General features: G+C 38.3%; 2 protein-coding genes across 7 annotated transcripts in view; one reads left to right on the forward strand and one right to left on the reverse strand.

Moving 5' to 3' along the window:
- Positions 1-108: 108 nt before the first annotated feature.
- Positions 109-19,545, reverse strand: FANCB (FA complementation group B). Of its 3 annotated transcripts, XM_041119495.1 has the most exons (11): positions 19,440-19,545; positions 17,496-18,538; positions 16,367-16,519; positions 15,763-15,855; positions 10,973-11,191; positions 10,019-10,185; positions 7,444-7,898; positions 6,355-6,592; positions 4,033-4,346; positions 2,943-2,987; positions 109-2,613 (listed from the first exon to the last, which is right to left on the reverse strand). In XM_041119495.1, the coding sequence occupies exons 2-11, from the start codon at positions 18,429-18,431 to the stop codon at positions 2,558-2,560; spliced, it is 2,676 nt and encodes an 891-aa protein (XP_040975429.1). In that variant the 5' UTR covers positions 18,432-18,538; positions 19,440-19,545; the 3' UTR covers positions 109-2,557. The 3 variants fall into 3 exon arrangements, with proteins under 3 accessions (XP_040975429.1, XP_040975428.1, XP_029854700.1); XM_041119494.1 differs by lacking the exons at positions 109-2,613; positions 2,943-2,987 and having other exon boundaries at positions 3,881-4,346; XM_029998840.2 differs by lacking the exons at positions 109-2,613; positions 2,943-2,987 and having other exon boundaries at positions 3,881-4,346; positions 11,063-11,191; positions 19,440-19,544.
- Positions 19,546-19,694: 149 nt separating this feature from the next.
- Positions 19,695-23,225, forward strand: part of MOSPD2 (motile sperm domain containing 2) — a 37,217-nt gene continuing 33,686 nt past the window's right edge. For 2 of the 4 annotated variants that reach the window (XM_041119487.1, XM_029998936.2), the window contains exons 1-2: positions 19,695-19,796; positions 19,967-20,033. In XM_041119487.1, coding sequence (XP_040975421.1) covers positions 19,788-19,796; positions 19,967-20,033 — 76 coding nt within the window. In that variant the 5' untranslated portion in view covers positions 19,695-19,787. The other 2 variants (XM_041119488.1, XM_041119489.1) reach the window with 2 other exon arrangements.

Raw genomic sequence — 23,225 nt, forward strand, 5'->3', positions numbered from 1 at the left:
TTCTCCTGCCCGAGAACAAGAAAAAAATCACTATAACAAGTAAATTTATTTATTATACTAACTTGGCTGGAAAAAGAGTTCTTTGACACACAATCCCTCTTCATAGGGCCTTAAATCATGCTGATTTAAAAGTGCCAAGTGCCAATGACATAAGACTGTATATAGACATGACAGCTCACGCTTCATATGCCAGGCTTCCCTTTTGCATCCCAGTCTTCTGAAACAGGTGGTAATAGAGCCATGACAAGGTACACGTCTACATGCTGATCATTGCTCTGGGCAGAAGACTGGAACCATTCCTATAGATACCTGCCAGAAAACACTGATATCTGCTGGTTTTTAGAAATCAGAACTATGTTTTCTTGACCCTTTGGTGTCAAGACAAGTTGGCTGTGAGCATAATTTTACTACTTTTGACAAAAGTTATGTGATAAAGGTTCCTTCTGTGCGAGTTTGTGTGAAGGGGTTCTACAGGTCAGGATAGAGGAATGGTTACCAGGCATCAGCAGGCTGAGGAGAAGATTACATGTAGAGAAGCAGCATGTGGAAGTCTCCCAAGAACTGGCAAGCTCTAGAGACCAGTTGTCCTGTTAAATCCACTAGAACTGATAAATTCAGAACACCGAGAGTCTTCTGGCTGTGTACAAAGCCACTACCCACACTAGTATCAACCACGAGTTGCATAACTTGGATCACGTACAAGCAGGTAGCAGTTGCTATATGCAGACAAAAAACCTACAAAATTACATATACATACCTGATGAAGCAAAGGGGTTTTGAGGCTTTCTAAACTACCTATCTAGGAGCTAGAAGTCTCAGGAGTTGGGATTGGCCTCCCAGTTGTTGCTCCCAAAGAGTAGTTATGAGCATGTAAGTGAATTTATGTGAATAGTTATCTGCTATTATGAACAGCTTTATTTAAAAAAGGGTTCTGTTGGTTGTGATCTGTATCTCTCCCAACTTGATCTACTATCATGGAAAAGGGAATTTACAGAATCAAGCATCCAACTATTTTAGCAGTTATTTCTTGGCAATACCAGTCCCCAGTAACTAGGACTGCTGCTGCCACTAACTGATTTCATTTCTTAAATGATTTGCTCCAAAAAGTACTTGCAGAACTTACTCTGTGCAAGAACTCACTTCCAAGACTTTCTTGGAAGTCCAGAAAATGGGACTCCAAATGTTCAAGACAGAAACATAGTGAACCAACCTAACCAGTTTTCCTAGTCCATGCAATTTAGACTCCCCCTTTGAACACCAGCATGTGCTGAGATTAAATATCACCATAGACCGAATAAGGTGAAGGTTAACCCCTTTAGGTGCTTTTACTTCTGAAAGGCAAGTTTAGGAAAGCACATATCTCTAAATGAAATTCCTTTTGCTGCCACTTGAAGATAAGATCTAGAGAGCCTGAGCTTTTTTTCAATCTTGCTCCATTTTTCCATGATTCCTGGCAACCCCCCCTCCCCCCCCCCCCCCCATACCAGCATAAACTTTCCAAGTATTTCCAGCAGACCTTTACATTTTGGCACATAGATATATCTCCCATGTATATACAATAGGCCTACCGATTGCATCACTACCACTGAAGTCGTGCTGTGTCATTATGCATTACTAGTCAGTTGGAGGAATCTTAGAGCTGTTCAGAAAGCTTTTAATGATCTCATCTGATGATATGCAAACTAAGCATTCATGCCTCTGGAAAGACTCTTTAGTAGGAACATGTTGTATGCATTATTATTCTACTCTAATAATTTCACTTCTACACTTCTGTGATTTCACTGTTTGCTTCTTTTAAGTAACAATGAGAAGTCCATGGAATTGGAAACTGGCAACTTCTGTCCTTAGCAGCTTCTCTTCATTTGTCCCGCTCTACTAGTTCAATAAAGGGATACAAACACAAGTGGAAGTTTCTCTTTAAAGACAGACAGACATAGGACAGTTAGTTACAACATGACACCAGGCTAATAAAAATCAACTGCTGGACTGTTTACACTGCTTTGCATAAACTCCTTCAAGTGCCCTGAGCTGAATAGTAGCTTTGTTGCTCTGAAAGTTTCTGCTCAGCTGGTTTACCAAGGTCTTGCCCTTAGCTGCAAGCTACAGGATTGCACTTTGAGATTTTTTGCTTCATTTAAGGGTTTATAATCAGGAACTTTCTCTGGAAATTCCAGTGACAACAGACTGCCAAGCCCTGACAATGAGCTCTTAAGCTTTGACTATGGGCTGAACAGAACTGTGGCTTAACAAAGAAAGTTTTTGGTTTTTTTTTAACAATACTTTCTCATCTAGTAAATACTCAATTTCAAATACCTGTAACAATTTCTTAAGGCATTCTTGACATCTTATGGCAAAATTTCCCTTCTATATAGCCAAAAAAGGGAGACATTTAATACTCTTGAGTATATCAAAAGCAAGACTATGTCACCATACTGGGTTGAACTTAAAAAGCACCGTGTTCTCACATTTACAGTTTTTCTAGCTAGTGTTTTGCCTTTAGATGTACATTGGTTTACTCCTGTTGCCAATATGAGAAGACGCCTCGGACTGAAAAACATCACCACATCACCACTCTAATGCATCTGGAGGACATACACACAGAAGTTGAACTTTCTGATGAAAAAAAGATATAGAATTATTCTGAAATGTCAGTGTTCCTTTGAGTCAATAAATATCTTCCATTCTTCCTGCCAAACTTTTATTGACAGAGTGCATGCTGCAGATGTTAACTATTAAAACTCTGTTAACAGGAAAACTGAAAAGCAAATTTTTGACAACTTTAGAAAAACAGTGACAAACACTAGGAATGTTTTACTTACATGAAGCAGAGATAAAAGGAAGCAAATTATTGTGATTTGGGATTTTCTAGGCTTTCTGCCACTCACAAAGCTGAAAAATGGTGGAAAAAATGATTAAAAAGTAACTACCTTAGCAAGTAGTACCTGCAAGACCACAGGCAGTTCTCTTCCTGGATGCATAGGTGGTATCTTGTGCAAACCAGAGAAAGGAGGAATAATAGGCAAAAAGTTGTCCATTATTTAAAATAGTTGAGACAGGCCAAAATCACTGAGCAGCTAGTATCAGCAGATAATCATTTATGACTCAGGGAACCAGCAAACAAATCTTCAGACACTGAAGCTAGGTTAACATCCAAGGAAGGACTGCTTCCTCGAGGATTTACCAATGAGATTAGCCCTACCACTAGATTCTGGGTGGGAATGGATGTCTTAAACCTGAAGGCGTTTTATTACAGAGTGAATCTTCATGAGTTCTTGAAATTTTGTAAGAGGCCTGATCTGGTTCTCCAGCTCCAGTAAATACTCCAAAATCTCTCAGATCTGAGGGTGGGCTCTAGAAGACAGGGCTGCAAGGTACAACCACAGTTTTCTTCCTCAAGTGGTATCATTAAAAGTTATTTCAAAGGCTTGATATATCACGAAGATAAGCTGCCTCTTCTCTGAATCTGTCAAACCCCATGCTCAAATTATGAATTAAAATTGGTTGCTTAACTTAGATCCTTTCTATAGCTGTCTTAAGATCTCTAAAAAAAAGCTTAAGTTTTACCTGTGTAAACAGTCATTTTACAAGTTTAATAGGACTATTTTAAACAATACATGCTTGTTACTTTTTTTCTAATATAGTTCATTTATAGTTCAAGAATTATGACTTTGGAATAGGACTTATTAGAAAATACCTTAAAAATAATATTTTCAAAATCTGTAACAGAATAATGACTCGGCTATCTTTTTAATATTAAATTCTTGCCAAATCAGCTACAATTCATCAACCAAAATACCAGTATTTATCTGTAGAAATAACTGAGCTATAGAATAAAAAGTAATATATGTACCCATGAAAATATAAATATTATTTAATAGTATAATTTTAATAAAACTTTATTCAAAATAAATTTAGTGAATAGTTTCTAGGACTTGCTCAGTCTCCACACAATCATATCTGAACTGAGCTGAGCTTCTGCTATTTTCAAAGCAATTTCCTGGTAAAGGGCACCATTCATTGTTTGATTCATACTTAGCACACTCTCTTCCCGTTCATTCTGAAGCTTCTTTCTGAACTGCTGAACTCCATCCTCACTGTCCAGTAAAGAAGCCACAGGAACATCACTGATTTTCTTGCCAGGCTTATTGTCCCATGTCAGACTGTTTTCAGCTTTACTTTCTTTTGAGAAGAAAGAACACCTTAAGATGAAGATTTCTTTTTCCAAAGCCAGTGCTAACTGTTCAGTAAGTATACTTTTGCTTCCAGATCTCAGGAGTTTTACATCACAGCTTGGTGGGAGAACTCTAGAAAGGCTATGAAGGCACTGGAACAAGACAGTCAGGTTTCTGTAAAATAAGATTATTATTATTAAAACTACCTTATATCTTCAAAATGCTATAGTGGAAAATAAAACAAAGCTACTTTAAATCCAACAGGGAAAAACTGATGCTGATTAGGGTTTTAACTATTATGTGTACTGTACATACAGGAGTAGGCAAGGGCTTTCTAATGGCATGCAGGCTAGCCACTGCATGTCAGAAGAACTGACACTAAGCAAACTTCAGCAACATAAATATTCTGTACTAAAATAGATGTCCATGATTAGGGTCACATGTGCATCACTTGTTTCTTTAAGAAGCAATTCATTGTATGTGAAGGCCACATGTAATAGCACAAAGGAAATATATTGTCTGGTCTACCTTTAGGGGCAGAAAAAAGTCACTTGTATTCATACATTGTCACTATCAATAGGTATGTACAACATTGCTATTAGGTGGCCAACTGCCTGTCTTTTTTAAACAGTCACTGGTGAGGGAAAGTTGCACTTAAAAATGAGACATTCAAAATTATTAAGAAACAAAGATAAAATAATGCTGTTAATCATCAGGGAGCCTACTTCCCTGGATACCAGTGTAGCATATATGACACAGTAACACATTCCTCATTCTAAGAGGAATGCAGAGTTTGTCCAAAGTCTTATTTCCAGTGTCTGGCCAGATAAACTCCTCTGACTCTTTTGACTGGGTGGCGGGGAAATCATCTCAGGAAAAAAGCCCTAACCAAACAGCAAAAAACCCCAAACGACAAAAAAACACAACCCCCAAAAACCCACAAGCATCCTTAAGTAGCTAGTTTTCTCAGACAGATCAGAAAGGCATCTTTCCTTAAAGTACTTCTATTTCAATTTAGTTATCTAAACATTCCACTACTTATAACAGATATAGTTTATTTGGTTCTGAAAAGCTGTGAAAAAGAACAGCTCTAGCTCCCACCTATCACAGATATATCCTAGCTAGATAAAAGATCAATCCAAAGATAGGAAAAAAAAAATAAAGAAAATACAATTATAGTTATACCATAAACACACAGCTCACTAACTATTAATGCAAAACTGGATCAAAAGTGACAGTACCAAGTAACCTAACTTTTAAAAAGGAACCAAAAGTCTTGAGGCTTAAAATTTTACTGACTGATTTCTCAAACATTTCAGCCTTTTCTCTTACATAAAAGAAGGAAATCAACTCCTATTTGAGTAAAAGATTGAACCTCACTATAAATTAGAGACTCTTAAGAGATAGACCTTTTCTTTCTTTTACTTTTCAGCTTGAACTCTTCAGGGGAGGCAACATTCATCAATACTTAAGAAGTACTTTTTATGTTGTGAGCCTTATCCAGCTAAATCTTAAATTATGGCAGTATTATTAACTTGTTTAGCCTGGTTTAAGAAATTTTATAGACATTTGTCCAAGAATCTACATAAGAAAAGGAAATCACTGAGACTCTTCAGATTATTTCCTTTTCAAAATCATGGTAGATAAGAAATAAATATATCAGAAACATGTACAAAATTAGACTAAATTTATGTTGCAGTACTAAACTACAAAGTGAGATAGCAATAAATTTAAACTTAGTATAACTTGGGATTTGTTGTTGTTTGGGTTTTTTTGTTGTCGTTGTTTTTAACATCCGCTTAAGGAATTTTTTTTTAAATCAACACATGTTGAAGAAAAACTATATATATATTATATTAAGAATAATGTAAGAAAAATTAATATAAAATTATGAGACAGTGAAATGAACAAAAGAAATAGTACCAAGCAGATATTAATGGAGACTAGACTTATTTGTAATTCAGTGTGCTAGCCTAGACAAAATTCAACAATGCAGTTCAGGTTCTGCCATAGTTCTGATTTGAAAATAATTCTGTTATTGCTGATGGTTATCATACCATTATATTAGAAGCCTATTGGTTATGATTTTGGCCATTGTTTATGGTACCAGTAAGAAATAGTGTAAAGATGAAAAAGTGTGTATGCAAGATGAATATACTCTACACTTTTTGTGCAATTTTACCTGCAAAATAACGTTAGAACTCCTTCAAATGGATTTTTCAGGGTCCAGTTAAAAACTGTACCGTACACATTTCCTGCTTTATGACAGAATATGCTGTCATGGCATTCCTTAAATGGTGTGCACTCCATTTCTCCCAGTAACCATGAATTTACCGGAGTCAATGTGCAGCCAGAAGACACAATCTGAAAGGAGAATCTGACAGATACTGCAAGGACAGCAAGTATATCTTCCATGGAACCTGCAACAAAATACAGTAAAAGGTATTTGACCTAAATATTTTGATCACATTGCATGCATTAAATGTGCTTAGATTTTTGGTTCACATGCCCAGTTTTACGTGAATAGTTTGCACCTGTGTTCAGGCGTTCTTTGGGAATTTTCTTTTCACCTAAATTCTTAAACCTACTTCAGTCAAGCAAAATAGTTAGCTGATTAACAGAGCCCCACCTATATAATGAAAGTGCTAAAGAGAAACAGCACCTTGCCAAAAGAAGACTATTAATAGCCTCCTGCAATAGTAAGATGACACATTGGCTTTAGCCAATGGTACAGTATTACAGGAAGAAAGAAATTAAAATTCATTGCACACAATCAAAAGGATATTTTGCAACATGAGCAGAAGCCCAGTTCAAAATCAATTCAATCAGGAATATTAAAAGAAAGGAAAATAAATGACCTTAATAGACATTTAGAGAAGGAAGAGCTTCAATTACTTTAGTATTATTTAAGAGGTAATACTATGTCAGAAAAAATGTATGTATCTAATCAACAGGAAATATCTTATTTATAGAAAAAATGCAGGCTTCAGCATTCTATATTTGGACTTATCTTCAAAATTAACCTTTTCAGATACACTTCAGCACCAATGCTAGCACAAAACCTTACAGCAAATCACTTAACATTTTTTTTCCATTTTGAAAAATGTTCCATCTTGTATTTCACCCTGCTTTTAACTCACAAGAGGTCTATGCAGTTCATGTTCAAAGAGACAGATATGATTACACCTTGAAAACTTAGCTTGGCATCACCTAGAGTAAACAGAAGAATCAACCATATATTTATGAATCCAAATTATATCAATCCATTTACCTGTGCAGTAACTATTATCCCTTAGCATCTTTACTGAATATTTTCCATTTGAAATATCTTCCAGACTTAACAAAATTTTCCCACAGAGTACAGTAATGTTTTTGCTCTCCTGTAAACTATCGTTCTGACGTTTTTGTTTCTTTGCATGTAGAAGCACTATGCAACATACACGATGAAATGCCAATAATGGTGAAAGGCTGGTAACAGCAATGACCATCTTTGCTCCATCCAGCTGAAGCTGTGAACATCTCTTAGGAAACTCTTTCTTCAGATCATTCTTGCTATGCAAGTCCAATTTCATCTTTTTTGGAGGAGGCTCAATTTGACACGAGGAGACAGACAATGCTGAGAATGCTTTGTTCAGCTTAATGATTTTATTTCGACACTTGATAATCGGAGAAATCAAAGAGAAGTCTTGATCCATCACTAAAGATAAACTGACATCACTCAGTGACCTGTGAAAATCCATATAAGATGACTGCATTCCCAGTTTGTATTTTGCCATCTGACAAATAACAAGAACTTTGAAGATATATACAGACATTTAAGAGTACCAAAAACTCCAGTATCATTCCAGGTTAAGTCATAGACTGTGCAAAGAGTATAAGTCCTTCAAATGACTATTTCATCTAAGCTTAGTATAAAGATTTTCAAAACGTGGACTGAATTTTCTAAGAGCTTCTAGGCGTTAGATGCCTCATTTCAACTGAAAGAATTTGGATGTCTAATTCACCCAGAAAATGCTGAAAATTCCACACAATCCATGCCAATACTCTATGACATTTATAATTTATTTTTAAAGACCTAACTTTCTTTTAATAAAAAAATACACAAAGTATCAATTCTGCTCTCTTTGATGACTAAAAGCTCTTCTGATGTTCTATATTGTTTTATAGATACTCGAAATTGAATGTAGAGAGTAAACTAAAAGGTTTAAAATACTATTACCTTAAACATGCAGTAATTTCCTGAAATGTATGCAGTACTCTATTTATTCAACACAGGGTTCTTTCAATGAAATCCTAATATTACTGTTTCAGATCCTCTCTTAATGAATATTTTATTCTGTCAGTCAATTCAGTTGCAAGATGTCACTGACATCTGAAAGTCTTATGAATGTCTAATTTTCTTTATGAAGAAGTATCACCACCTCACAATGCAATCTAAAACATCACTGCAATCTTGCATTTAGTAGGAAGCACAAAAATAATCAGTAAAGACTTACAGTGTTGGGGGTGGAGAGAAAACAAGCCCTTTTCCCTAGAACCACAGGTTGTTGTATATAGTACTGAACTGGAGCCCAGAAGACCTAGGTTCTGCTGCTAGCCTACCAGGTAACCTTTGTTAAATGACTTCATCTTCACAGATCTTTTCTCAACTGTAAAAATGGGGGAGAGGGCAATATTGCTGCTGGTTTTCAACGAATGGTTCCAAATCTTTTGAGAATTTCTGAAGTTATATAGGAATTAGGCATTTCATTTTCAAAAATGATGTCATCATCAAAGCTGAAAAAATAAACACTGGAAAGGCAAAAACAATCTCTTGCCTCAGTGGCTCTTAACAGAGGCTTTCAAGAAGATGAGGTCAACTTTGTTGTAAGTTATAGCAATCTGGCAGTTGAGAAATAGTATACCCGCAGCTCCGGCAGAATGGCCAAAGGGCGTAACAGGTCAGGTCCCTCACAACCACTTGAATGATTTTCAGTGGCATCAATAGTATTTAAGCTTACCCTAACACAGTCTCAGCTACACTGCCTGTGAGAATATAGGTCAAAAGGTAAGTTCTGACTCCACCAAAGTTTACATTACACAATGCACATTCTAAATTTATGTTTCATGTAATCCTGTTTTTTTAAACTGTGTTCCAAATGAGCTCCCTCCCTGTAAGGGGGAAATTATATAAGGAGTATTTACAACTAGAACTGAGTAATTAAAATGAACAGAATAAACAAATCATTTTAAAGACAATAATAAGAATAAACAAATAATTTTGAAGCTTTAAGTATTGTATGGCTGATTGTTCCACATAATTTACACAATACATAAGCTTAGCAAATATTTTATTTGATTGGATACATGACTGTAGCATAGTTCAATTCAAAAGCTGAGTATTTATTAAGTTGATCAGAATTTAAAATTTTTTCTTCAGCGCTTCTTTAAGCAAATCACTCTTTAGGAATGGCAAGATGTTAACAGTAAGGCATCAGGAACTGTATGGCTAAGACAGAGTTTTATCTACACCACATACTGATGTCAGCATAGCTACATCAACACGGACTATAGAGAACCATAATTTTTGTCAAAGAAAACTCTGTTGTAAAAAGCCTCCAGTAATGATGTGGTTATACTGACATAACTGATTTTTGGCTATGCAACATATTATTTTGCACAGTGTTAGAGAGAGACAAGCAGAAGCAACAATACTGACAAGACACACACTTGAAACACTTTATATACAGATGTTCAAAATGAGAAAGTTCAAAGCTCAAAAATCCACTCTTGCTACTACAGAGCTTAATCTGCAAATTCAGTTTCTAGAAAATTACTCAAATTATTAGATAAATTTATATACTTACAAGTAAAATGATGCAGTTAGTTCTACTCCAACTACCAAGCTGTCACCCACAACACGCTGCCACAATTTCTCTATGAAGTGCTCTGGGACTTTAGACGCCAATGATGTCTCTTTACTAAGAGAATGAGGAGGATTTTCTACATCATCCCAGAGAGAGACAAGACCTTCCTTACAGAAAAATGATTTTTTTTTAGATAAATTAAGTGGAGATATTAGTTCTTTCTATACTGCATTACCTTGTGTTTTACCACAAATGATTGCTGGAGGTGCTTTTAAGATACATAAAATGAAATCTATATAAACTAGTTTATTATCATCAACAGATTAAAAGGATAGAATTTCATTTTCTTAAAACATGTGATATCGTGGAAAAGCACAACTCATTCTCTCCTTGTAACCATCACATGTATAAATCTTGAACTGCCATAGAATTAATTGTCCAAAGAAGATTTAAGGTACTAGAATTTACTTTGTATTACTGCATTAATTGCTTGAAATTTTGTTGTCTAAACCTGGCTGACTTGAAAGGGATCACAACATTAACTGAAAGGGACATCAACTCCATTTCAAGTAAATTAGGAGGCTTATTTTGAGCAACATATTAAGATAACATTTTCCCAACCTCCACCACCTTCTCAGCCCACAGTTCACTCTGCCCCCATCATAAAATCAATTTTACTTACACAGATCTATGACAGCTCATTTTTCGTAATGTTAGACCACAGACAGATATTCAATATCTAGGCAACCATGCCAATTAAGACTACACTCCTCCTACTGTTTGTCACTAACTCTTTATTAAAGGTTACTCCTCCATACAACTCAGGAGGTATTATGCAAATCAGTTTCAAGTAAAGAGAACTAAATTTACTCTTATCTATGTACATTGACAGATGAAGGTAATGAACCAGAATTAAGAAGCAGATTAATGAGTTTTGATAGTAGCAATCCCTACCGGTGAAAGCAACAAGTGGTTGAGGGAAGCACCCTCTACAAATGGCTCAGCAGAATTCAGAAGAGATCTGTACTCTCCTCTGCATTTTACCTCTTTTGCAGTTGGTAGAATATGGGTTCTTTCTTCAACAAGATTTATTAATGCTCTGCAAGATTCAAGAATAACCTTCTTTTTGAGTCTTAAATGCTGCTGTAGTTCTCGAACAGAGGTGCAACCAGCCTGTAAAAGACAAAAATTATCATGAAACTTATGCTTAGGTCTACTACAAATAAGAACTGATATTGAAGCTACCAAGATGTCTTTTCAGCTTTCCATTTTTATGCAAGTATCACAAGCCAAGATCATGATGTTCCTCAAGTAATGCTTCTAAAAAAGTTCAAGTCAGGCTACTCTGCTGCCAAAATATGAATCTAAACCTTGGCCTCTCAATATTAAACATAGAGTTTAAGATAAACTTCTAAGGTAAACTTTATCAACTTATGTACATGTTTGTCTCTCTCATTATTGTTCCTGCTTCACTATTCCATTGGAAGATATCAGTTTCGATTTCTTCTGAAGACTTGTATTGATTATTGGTCAAGGAAATAGACTGAAGAGTTGACCGTTTTACAAACAGACATAGATGCAGGGTAGTCCCAGTTAAAAAAAAGAAAAAGCATGCCAGCACCAGCTTCTAAGATTTTAGGAAAGCTCCACAAAAGCTATTCTCTGAAAGCAAGATCCTGAGAAGTCTAGTGCTACCAAAGAGAGAACAAAGCTCACCACTGGAATGCAAAACCAAGCTTCCCCCCCCAAACAAACAAACAAAACCAAACAAAAAACCAATTCACGATCAATCAGAACCAACTGACAAGCCTGAATAAAAAGTACTTCATGCAAGCAAAGTGATGCCCTCTGCTCACACTACAATGGCAAAGGGCATTTAGAGCAAGTAGTAATCATCATGATAGGTTCTGTAAAAAAATGATTTGCCACCTATCAAACCATGCATCATAGGTACCAGATTCCAAGCAATAATCCAGTGCCAGACTTGGGTCAGAAGAAAAAGAAGAGCTAAAACCAAAGATGTTTCTATAATACCTTCCTAATTGAGGTCATCAGAATACCAAACCATGACTTACTCCCACTGGTGAGTAACTACTGAATAAACAACTGAGAAACAGAGAGCAAATGGGAAGGCACAGACTGAGAAGCAGTCAAAATGGCCAAAGATTCACCGATGTATGCTTGCTGACCAATCTAACTTTTGCAAGCCCTTTTTCCTCATAAAGCAACAAAAGAAAGAGACCTGAAATGTACCACATGGCAAACCTAAGACTGGGTAGCACCCCCCATCAACTCTCTCTGGAACAAGCGACATGCACATCTTTTCTGCCATATACAAATACGTACTGAGCACCAAGTGTCCGCAGAAGTCACAATCTTTGCATTGTGAAACTAAGAAAATAAAACTAGATCACCTTAAAATAGAAAATAAACGTCAACATAAAAACAAAGCAGCCCAGAGCTGAACGCAATACAGCTGTGAGTAAATTCAATATGAACAGCAGAACAGATGAATCACTGTCAAAAGCAAAGCAAATTAATGCAGAGGCTTAGTAGCAAGTAGAACAGCCAAGTGCTTTGACACATTGCAACTAAAGTTGCAGTATTCATAAATAAATTCATACCCGTACATACAGAGCTAAAACTGACCCAAGAATGGTGGCACTTTTACAAAGGAAATAAAATGGAAAGGAAGATTCATGACTGATAAGACTAAAAAATATTGGGAAAAGCAAAGGTTAAATGGAAACAGTAGACAAAAAAGCTGGAGGGAAACATAATTCAGAGATCTATATGCTGAAGCTACTCAAATGGTAACAAACTGGTTCTATGTTTTTCAAGTGACTTAGAGCTCTTATGAAAAAACATCAAAAAGAAAATGGGCCAATCTACAGCAACAGATAGAAAAACAAATACTTAAAACATTCCCCAAAAACAGTAATAAAAAAATCAAATGTACAGACCATTTCTTAACTAACTTTCTACCCACCACCAAATCAGCATTATCAGAATGAGAACAAAACAATTAAGACACTGCAGCAATTCAATGAATCAGCAGTGAGGATTAAAAAAAATACCTGCCCCAAACCAGGCAAACCAAGTCAAAGGAAGCAAGTTAATCATAGGTAAAAGAATTTGGCATTACAGTCCTTACAAAACTGTAAAATACTTGGGGGGAGAACAGGCCAGTGGACATAAAAAGACACTTCTGACTCATGGTATTTCTGCCAGAAAAGTCAACTAAACCCGTGAGAAACCCTGTAACCTCAGCTGTTGTAACTGCAATACTCTGCCAAAGGAAGTCTTCAGAAGATACTGAAATGAGTGTTAAAGAAAAAAAACGTCCAGAGGAGAAAAGATCAGATTCAGGTCCAAAAGACTGCATACAAGATAAACATAGAACACTTAAAAAATGCACAGACTGATATATTTTTCAATTTCACTACCTGCAAAATGCAATTTACATGTATTGCTGTGTATAACTTAAATGCAGCCTACCTATATGCAGTGGACCACAATTCAGTCCTGCTGAAGTTCTCATATGGCTAGAAAACAGCTACATAGATGTGAAATAAGGGGTAAGCAACAGAGTGTGAAAAAGGGCTGCATCTGCTATTTCATTTTGCCCTAAAAGACGAGATTCCGTAGAGACTGTCAAAACATGATTTGATTGCAAATTTCTAGAAGACCTGAATTTTTATGATAAATATCAAGAGGCACCACTCCAAGGCTAAATAACCTTTGGAAATTCCCAGGTTAAGCAGGATCAATGCACTATTGCATCAAAACAATCATCCTTGAAATTCAGTTATACATCAGATGACAAAAACCAGCATGAGTATTTCACTGTTCAGAGGAACATACACAATGGAGAACAATGGAAATCTCAGCCAGGAAACAACAGTAAGGTTAAAAAGAATTATCTCCACCTACTTCCAAATTTGTCAGCATGACAATTTCAAGGATTTACAGCATTAAAACAAATGAAGATTTTCAATTTGCTTACAATGCTTGTGCTAGCATGTGGCTTTGAAAATTAGAGATCGAAAAGATCTGTAAATAAATAAATAAATAAGGTCTTATGAAGGATTCTGTGTCTGTAAGAAGAACTTTATCAGCAGATGATATGTGAAATCTCCAGCCAGTGGCTTGTTCCCAGCAGAACCACTAAAATATGCAAAACAGACTATTCATTTGATCCTAACACAGATTCAGAGAGCTGTACCACCTGGTGTATTACAAGAACAAAGTCATAGAACATGGTTACATAGAACATATAGCCGTCAATGGCAGGGTGGACAATCTTCATTACAACAGTGGAAGAAACAACAAATGAGGGAGATTGAAACTAATTTCTGTTTTGTAAAGGAGGAAAGTAATGTAATGAGTAGGGAAAGAATGCAGCAGCAAATAAATCAGTTTTAAAATATATGACTACCCAGAAGAATCCAGAAACAGAAAAAAAGTGCATTTGGAAGGAAGCTTGTACTTCTGCATGTAAAAGCCAATGGGCCTCTAATGTGCAAACGGTTGAAAGGGACCTCAAGAGGTCCTCAAAATTAATCCAACTTCTACTTTCTTGTACCTTCCAGGAAGGGAAAAAACCTATTGTCCCATGTTCTCCATACAAAAGCTTTTATCTTTTGGAAGATGTATAATATCTCTTTAGACATTTTTTTTGTAATTAGAACTAGAAAAGTCTTTTCTTTTTCAGTCTTTTCCTAATAGGTCATAGTCCTCCTTTTCTTCCAGTACTAAACTTTTACCAGTTAATTTACTTCATTTTTAAAGGTTGGAGATAGAATTGCCACAATATCTTACTTAAGTTTTCACTAATTCTCAAATGACAGGAATAATTACCACCTATCATACTTAAAGCACTCTCAGCAAACAATAGCCTCACACTATTGACTCAATTTGAGATTTATGCTATCTCATAAAGCTTTTTTTCTATTTTGTTAAATAATCTTCCTATTTTGTCACTTATTACCCCTATGGTATAGACCAACGCACAATACTGCAAAAGAACATCTTGGAGAGTATGCTGGGTGTTTATTAACAGGATGAAAGGTAGAAAGCAAGGCAGGCAAAGATATATTGTCATTGATTACGTGGACTCTGCAAAGTTTCCCCCAGCTTGTTTTATAAATGATGCTAATTATAAGAAGGATACATTTTAGCTTCATCTACTGCACTTTGCAAAATTATCCTTATAAAACTGATAGTAACAGGAGGAAAAACATCAGCTGGTGGTGAAATAACCATGGTCACTAATTTGGGCAAAAGTAAAAGCCAACTTGATTGAATTCCGTGGACAAAGAAACAGACCATAACGCTGCTCTTTAAGGATTAACTGCCACTCACTGGGAACCTGGCACTACACTTTCTCAAAGTATGTAATGTGGAGCAAAAGAGGCAAATGTTCTAATTTTACTAAAATGGTATTTAAACATCTATGAGTAAAATTACTGTTCTGAAGCTTTGATAGGTTATCTTCAGCATTATCTCAAACTTTTAATTAAAATTAAATTAGACCCTTCCAATTACCCAAATAAATTTGTAACAACTGAGAGAACTGAAACACAGACTACCACTGATGCAAGAATGGATACTTAACAATGTTGTCTTCTCCCTGAACCACTTCTCCAATAAAAACAGTATCATTATCCTCACCCTTTAGAAAATGTAATAATACCAAAAAGTAATTTGGAGAAAACGTGGAAGCAGAACTATCGAGTACAAACCTGTAATCTTGTTTCAAGGGCTTGGACAGTAAGCAAACCATTCTCTTGCAATCCTTCTGCAGCAGGAACATCATGTTTATAATTAATACCACTCTAAAAAACCAAACCAAAACAAAACGCTGATTTAATTAAAAAGCTGAAAGTAAGGTACAGGCTATTACACAGCATTATAAAAATCTGGGGGAAAATACAGAAAACCAGCAGAACCACAGTATGCACTTTAAAAGAAAAATCTTATCTTCTGAAAGCAACTGGAGTTTGACAGTACATAATGAAAAGACCAATTATAAGAAGATAATTCACAAGCATTGTGGCCTTAATTAAGAGTTCTTAGCCAAAAGGTAAGCATTGTAGCAAACCTGTTACATATGTGAAGTGTTTTCAACTGCATTCCTTTAATTTCCCTAAAGAATGTTGATGCTATCAAGGAAGTAGAATAATCTCTTTAGATATCTTATGATTACAGCGGGGAATATTCAAACTTCAGGGCATTTCACAGCACAAATCCAATTTCACTTTGCACCAATACTTTAACAATTTGTTGAGGTTTTCTTAATTTAGTAGGCACAGACTGAGTAGCTGAGAAAAGGCAAGCTGAACTTACTGCATAGTTGACCTCTCCAAGATCTGTTAGTATGAACGTACTTAACACTTCTGTATTGGAATCATCCTTCAAAAGAAGTAACAGTTGCTCGCTTCCAGAGCCAATAAAATCATCCACCAGAACAGACTTCACTTTTTGCCATTTGGAAGCCACCTACAGTAGAAGAGGTTTTAAGATACATGTATTTGAATAAATCTTGTATTTGAGATTTTGTTTTGGTGAAGCTTGCTGTTTATAAAAAGGCAGCCTATTCAGGTGTGCAGAATACAGAATTTTAAGAAGTTTCAAGCTCTCACTCTATCATTTAAAGCCCATGTAACTCAGGGAAAAATTAGCCATTTCTCTTTAAAGATCACTTTCCAGAATACAGGTTGCAGAGAAGATAACTTTTCAGTGTATTCAAACAGCTTAGTAGCTGAATGCTGTAACATTCATTTAGAACCAGTAATACTTGCAGATCAGTTAAAGACATTATAGCTTTGACATTCAGAAATATCTTTGTTGCATTGCATATTTAAATATGTTTGAGAGAGAAAGACAAATTTGTACAATAATGCTGATGACTAAATAGGACAAACTTTCATTTCCTGAGTTATGTAAGTCTTCTTGACAGAGTATTACAAAACCCTAGCAGTTAACTTTGTCCCTCCTGACTTTAGGAAACAAAACCAAGGCCTCTTCTCGTCTTTTTGATGAAACAATATTTTTTGTTACTAGGAAGTTAGACTCAAAAGGCTTTTAAATTCCAGTGAGAAGTTTATGCTTTGCAATGATATCAGTTTGCTTTCACTTTAACACAAATTATGTAGGCACACTCATAACTATCTTACAGCTTCAGGTTCTCATGCTATGGAAGTTTTCAATTATCAACAGAAGCTTTGGCTCAGATTCATAAAATGTATCATTAAACAATAGAATCCAGCGTTTATTTTCAGATATATAAACAAACAATGAAAGCAAAACAATCTCATACTTTAGACAGGTTATTTTAACAGAAGCAACAATAACAACAACAAAAAAATCTATAGAATTTAAACACGTAGCTTTTGAGTTGCAGAAACTTCCAATGAGGCAATATAGACAAAAAAAGATACAGTAGTAAAAGGGAGTTGTTTAAAGTCACAAATACCTGTAAGCTGTCTCTCCTCTGTACAACACAGATATTTCCGGAGGCAAAAGACACAATAAATAGCAAATCACTGCTACTGGTTACAGCTGTTTTTACTGAACATGGTTTCTCATAAGGAAGCTCACAAACACCTTTAGGGAGACCATTTTGGAACCAAATAAGCTGATTCTTGTGGGTTATGGCAACAAGTGATATTCGGAGCTGTTTTTTTGATATCTCATTCTTGCAGACGTAGACAGAAGATACCACTCTGCTGTAAGCATGAGGCATAAAGCACGTGCCAGTTAGCATTTTTTGTGTTTTAACTGCGTATCCAAAGAACTCGCTACCCCAGATGGCTCTGTCTGAAGTGGAAAACTCATCCTCATCTTCACTCTCTGGCAGGCAAGCAGTTCCTGTCCCTAAGACAACAGTGCCTTCATCTGCAATTTCACCTGTCCACACAACAGAAGACAGCTGAACAGGAGCACTTAGAACTGTGCAGGTGTCAGAAGAGATGTAGAACAGCTTGTTGGCATGCCTCCACAAGACTGAAGGGCCAGTAAACAACCTGATGTCTTCTTTCAGCTCATAATCCAATTTAAAATAAAAGGACTGCTCAAATTGATTTGAGCTGTGAAGCAACAATAAAAGGTATCTGAAAACATTGTTCCGTTTTTTCTTCTTCATCAAAATGCAGGGAAGAATAACCCCTGTTCTGGAATCCGTTGCGCAGCTACAACAAATTATTTCAATTTTTAAATGACTGGCACGCATGCTGAATAATCCAGAAGACTTCTGAACAAACAGCTTAGTGTCTCTGTTGAATGACATTCTTCTGACACATAAGTTCATTGTTTTATCAGCTGCTCCCTCGACATGATTTGGTTTTGACAGCTGAAATATAAGGACTTCACCATTGTAGGACAGGAAGTGTTCTTGCTTACCCAGAAGCATCTTTGTTTATCTTTATGGATATTCCTCTACAAGAAAACCATATGCGTCTCCATTTTTGTCAGGATTATTTCTCTGCAGAAATTTTAACCTATCTGGAAATTTTCCACCTACAAAAGCAAATGACAACAAAAAAAATTAAATCTTTTTGGGACTAGCTGAACTGATCCTTAAGAACAAGGAAAACTATACATTGCAAAGCAATGAGATCAACTAATTCAAGAACACGAGGCCAGTATATCATTTAATCTCACAGATTAAAATGAAGTTAAGCAACTTTGCACTGAGAGATTTAAGTAACAGAAACATTTCAGAAGTGCATTCTAGCCCTGATTTAACAAAGCGTGAATTCGCTGCTCGTCAACAGTTACACGGCGTAATATAAATTCAAAGAAACCAAACCAAACCATACACGCACTGTTTGCGCGGTTGAACTGGAGGCGTCAGCTCCACAAATCCACCGAGGGGACTGGAGAGCCACGGTGCTTTGAATTCTCTAATTTAAGAGCCTTCACGCAGGTGCAGGCTTTATTAATAAATATAATTCGTTCTCGGTCGAAATCGTAAAACCTCTTTAAAGCGGAAGTTCTCTGAAGAGTCCAGTCACCTTGCCGCCAAGGAGGCTCCCTCCCTCCCTCCCTCCGCCGGGACCCCGAGCGAACCGCAGCCAGGTTTCACTCCGCGTTCGGGCCACGAAGCGACGCCCCTCGCCCGGCTCAGGCGCCCCGCAGACCAGCCTCCCTCACCGGCTGAGGCGGGGGGGGGTTCCCGGCCAAGCTGAGCCGCCCCCGCGGCCCCTCACAGCCTCGGGCCGGGCCTCACCACCCCCTTCCCCGCGCCCGGCGGCTCTCCCCGCGGGCTGAGGCGGCAGCGGGTCCCGGCCCGGCTTCCGCCCCGCCAAAAGCCGTTGACGGCGGTTAAGGCCCTCTCCGCCCGGCCCGGCGGGGGTCAGCGCAAGCTCCTACGGAGAGAGGAACGGCGCCGGCAGGCTGCGCGCCGGCGAGGCCTTACCCGGCTCCGGCGGCCGCTCCCGGTCGGGCGGTCGGGGAAGGGAGAAAGCGAGAGGAGCCCGCCCGCTCCGAAATTCCCGCCGCCCGGAGCATGACGGGAGCCAGAGAGGGAGGAGGGCGCGAACATGAACCGGCACGGGGGGCGGAGCCAGAGGGAGGGGGCTAAGCCCTCGGGAAAGAGGCGGGGCCGGCGGGGGGGAGGCTTCTGGGTGGTTGGCCGCCGGCTAGGCCCCGCCCCCTTTCGCCCTTGCGCCCCGCCCCCCCGCCGGGGTCACGCGGCGCCTCCAGCCCCATTTCTGGCTGCCCCGCTCGCTCGCCCGCCCGCCGTCGGGGCGGCTGCGCCGGATCCATGGCCGAGGTGAGCCCCTGCGCGCCGGCCTCCCCTCTCCGGCCGGTTCAGCGGCTGGGGGTCGGGGAGAGCTGGGCCCGCCGTACGGTGCGGTACGGCACAGGTGAGGGGCCGGGGCTGACCCGGGCCCCGGCCTTTCCCTTCCTTTCACGCCCCTCCCGTTTGTCGTTTCCCCTCAGCAGCGACAGGACAAGGCCGCACTGATTAGCGAGACCAGGCGGCGTTTCGAGGCGGAGTACCTGGCAGGTGAGCGGCTGGGCGGTGGGGCTGGGGGCGGTGGGCTCCGTGGACGCGGTCTCCGGGGCTTTTCCCGCGTGGGCTTCCGCCGCGGCCGTTTTCCCAGGTGAGCGGGTGTCCGCGCCTTCTCTTCGGGTGGCCGAAGCTAGCGGGTGGGGATGGTGCACGAAGCAGGAGGGTCTCTCCGTGCTGGCTCTCGGCGCTCTCTTCTGGGTCGCTGTCTTGGGGCAGAGGTCTGGGTCCTTCTGACTCGCAGTTACGTTTGCTCGGCTGTCGCGTGGGGGTCTGGGACGCTGCTGTGCTTGGTGCTTTTTGGACATAAAATACGTCGCGGGGGGGGGGGGGGGGGGGGGAGAACAGAAAAGAGTTCTGACCTCGACCAGTTTGTCAAGGAAGGAGTTGTTTTTCTAGAGTAACTTGCACTTCAATTCATGCTGGCCTTAATTAAAATCATGCTGCGTGTCCAACTCGATTCTGAAGTGCAGATGCTTTTAAACTTGTAAATGAAGGCCAGGAGGTGCTGGGGATGCCTTGGGGAAAAGGAATACCGGGGTAAGCCTAGAGGGGTTTCCTTTCATTTCAAGGTTGATTTGCATTGTTTATGATAGAAGAATGGTAGTAGAGTATGCTAACAGCTGCAGTAAGCAGTATGTTTTATTATGACTATGTAAAGACTTTCTATTAAAAACATGCTTCTATCCAATTTTTAACGCAAATGCAGTAAGAGCCCAGTAGTTTAGGAGTTGCGCGCAGCTCCTTTAATATAAGCCTCAGTCCTGCAAACACATGCCTTACTTTGATGTTCCCGATCAGAATTATTGAGGTTACCTAGTTATCACTTTTATGTAAGGGTTGCATGCTTCTATGACTTCTTTATGATTGGCTATAGCACTTTTCTTGCGAAATTTAAGGGTCTTGAGGGTGGTACAACTTTGTTTCATAGGGTCGCTCTGCTAGCTTTCATAAAGGAAACTAGTTGGCCTTGGTTAGAGATGACCTGTATTTCTGGCAAGATGACAAAATTATTAGAATAGTGTCTTGAAAAAGAGAGAGCTTATTTTGCCATCTGATATTTCTGTGTGAATAAAGATGTCTTTGGCAGTCTTAAAGGTCAGCCTCTGGAGAGTGGAGCATCATCTTAAATTAGAAATTCTTTTGGGTGTTAATGTTTTCAGTTAATGTGTACATTTTCCTATGATAAGTGATTCATCTTGCTTTGTATTGTATTATCCCAGAGTCACACTCAGAAAATGACTTTGGAAATGCTAGAACTGCTTTGGGATAGTTGCTGCTGAAAGGGAGTATTAGCTTTTCAATTGAACTATCCCTTACAATCTTGGAGTTCCACAGGTTTCTCCAGTTGTAACAAAGACACTGTTGGGCTGGTTGTTACAGCCATTAAAATAATTGAATACTGTTGCAAGGTAAGCTGTAATCCTATTTGCAGTATTTTGAACACATTTTCTCCCTAAGCCCATTTTTGGGTCATGGTTTAGGGCTCTTAGCCCTTTCAAGAAAATAGGATTAGGATTTTTTTGAGTTTACATTCTTAATTCCCTCCTTCAAATTTAGGAATGCCACAAGCAAATTTAATGATGTCATGCCCACTTCAAGTGTGAAAAACACAGGGTTTTAGTTTTATTGTGGCCCTTCAGCCTTTACTGTATATGTTCTCAAATGTATTCTTTTATGTTTCTTCTTAATTGAAACGGGGTGTGGAGGTGTATGTATGCAGACACTGCCAAATGTGATTTTCTGTGTTGTAAAGGTACAAATGATCGCTTCATATCCAGCAATTTTAGTCTGCTTTCAAAACTAAGGGCACTGTCAAGGCATACTGAGAAACTGATACTTTCTGTGAAAGTTTAATGTGGTCATAGAATTGTGGGCCTCTACAGAAGGAACCTAATTCCGTTTACAGGTGAGCTGCAACTGTTAAAATTTGAGTAAAATTTTCAGGCAGTCTTGTTTCTGGGGAGTGCAGCTGCCACTGTTTTATTTTTCTTCAGAGGAAAAGTGTTCCTGATTATTCTAGAAACTTGGTGTTTCTGTTATGAAGTGATTCTTCCATATTATGAAACTTACAGTTACTGGTTTTTCCCCTGCTATTCAGGAAAAATTGCTAATGGTCACAAATGCTGTGATGGTCTTGCAGTAATGTGTAGTTTTGTTGTGAAATGAAAACTTAGAGGGCCTTTGAAATCCTGATTTTTGTTTGAAATTATTTATTGCCAAAATACAATGTTTTAGATTAAAGTTAAGTGAAGGGGTTCTAGAAGGAAAGCTTGGCCACTGTGAGATCTTATCTGCAAAGCAGTGTTTAATGCTAACTGAGATCTCGTGGTGGTGTTTTTTTTTTTCTCTTCAGTTCATTTTCTAGCTGTATTTGAAAGACAACTTCAGTTCTTGTGAGGAACGTATATCCCTAGTTATTAAAACACTTGCATTTAAAAGGCATATTTCCAATACTGAAAGTTACTGTTAGTCCCATAGGCAAGCAAATGCTGTCTGATGTGGTAGGTAGACAGTGCTTGTCTTCGAGGTTTTGGGGCCTAATTTCTCTTTTGTCTGTTTGGATTCTTTGTGAGAATTGGTGATGTAAATTATTTGGGTGGTGACAGGAACAATGAAAACAAAAGACAATTTTATAGTACTGACTGGTACTAACAATGTTTTCTAGCAAACAGTCTTGTCTTTTTATTCAGTGCATTTTCATTCTTTAGGGGATTTCTGAAATTAGCTTTTATTTCTGGGCTATTGCTTTAATGTTACAGTGGAAATTATTTATAATCAAATCTTGGTAGATTTTTTCCATTCAACAAGTCTTTTCCATACTTCCTTTTGCATATTTACCATTTCTAATTGCCTGTATTCCCTGCCCCTCCCCATTTGCATCCTCTTCCTTTCTCCTTTAGGCAAAGCTTAATTTTCAGAAAAAGATTTTGCAAGAGGGGTTTCCCACTCCAATTTAAAAGATTAAATTCCCTCATGACTTTCTTTAAGCCAGTAGCAAAATGTGTTTTGTTAATCGTATTGGCCAACTGCAAATAAAGTTTTAAAGATATGGGGCACCCTCAAAGAAACGTAGCGATATGACTATTGTAGAAAACTCCTAAGGTAATGTTTTGAATACTGCTTATGTCTTCTTATGCTCTGAAAAATCTATTTTCCCTGCTGCTTGGCTTTCAGGCTGAGAAATGT

This window comes from Aquila chrysaetos, chromosome 23, assembly GCF_900496995.4.
Source record: "Aquila chrysaetos chrysaetos chromosome 23, bAquChr1.4, whole genome shotgun sequence".
NCBI classification, from domain to species: Eukaryota; Metazoa; Chordata; class Aves; order Accipitriformes; family Accipitridae; genus Aquila; species Aquila chrysaetos.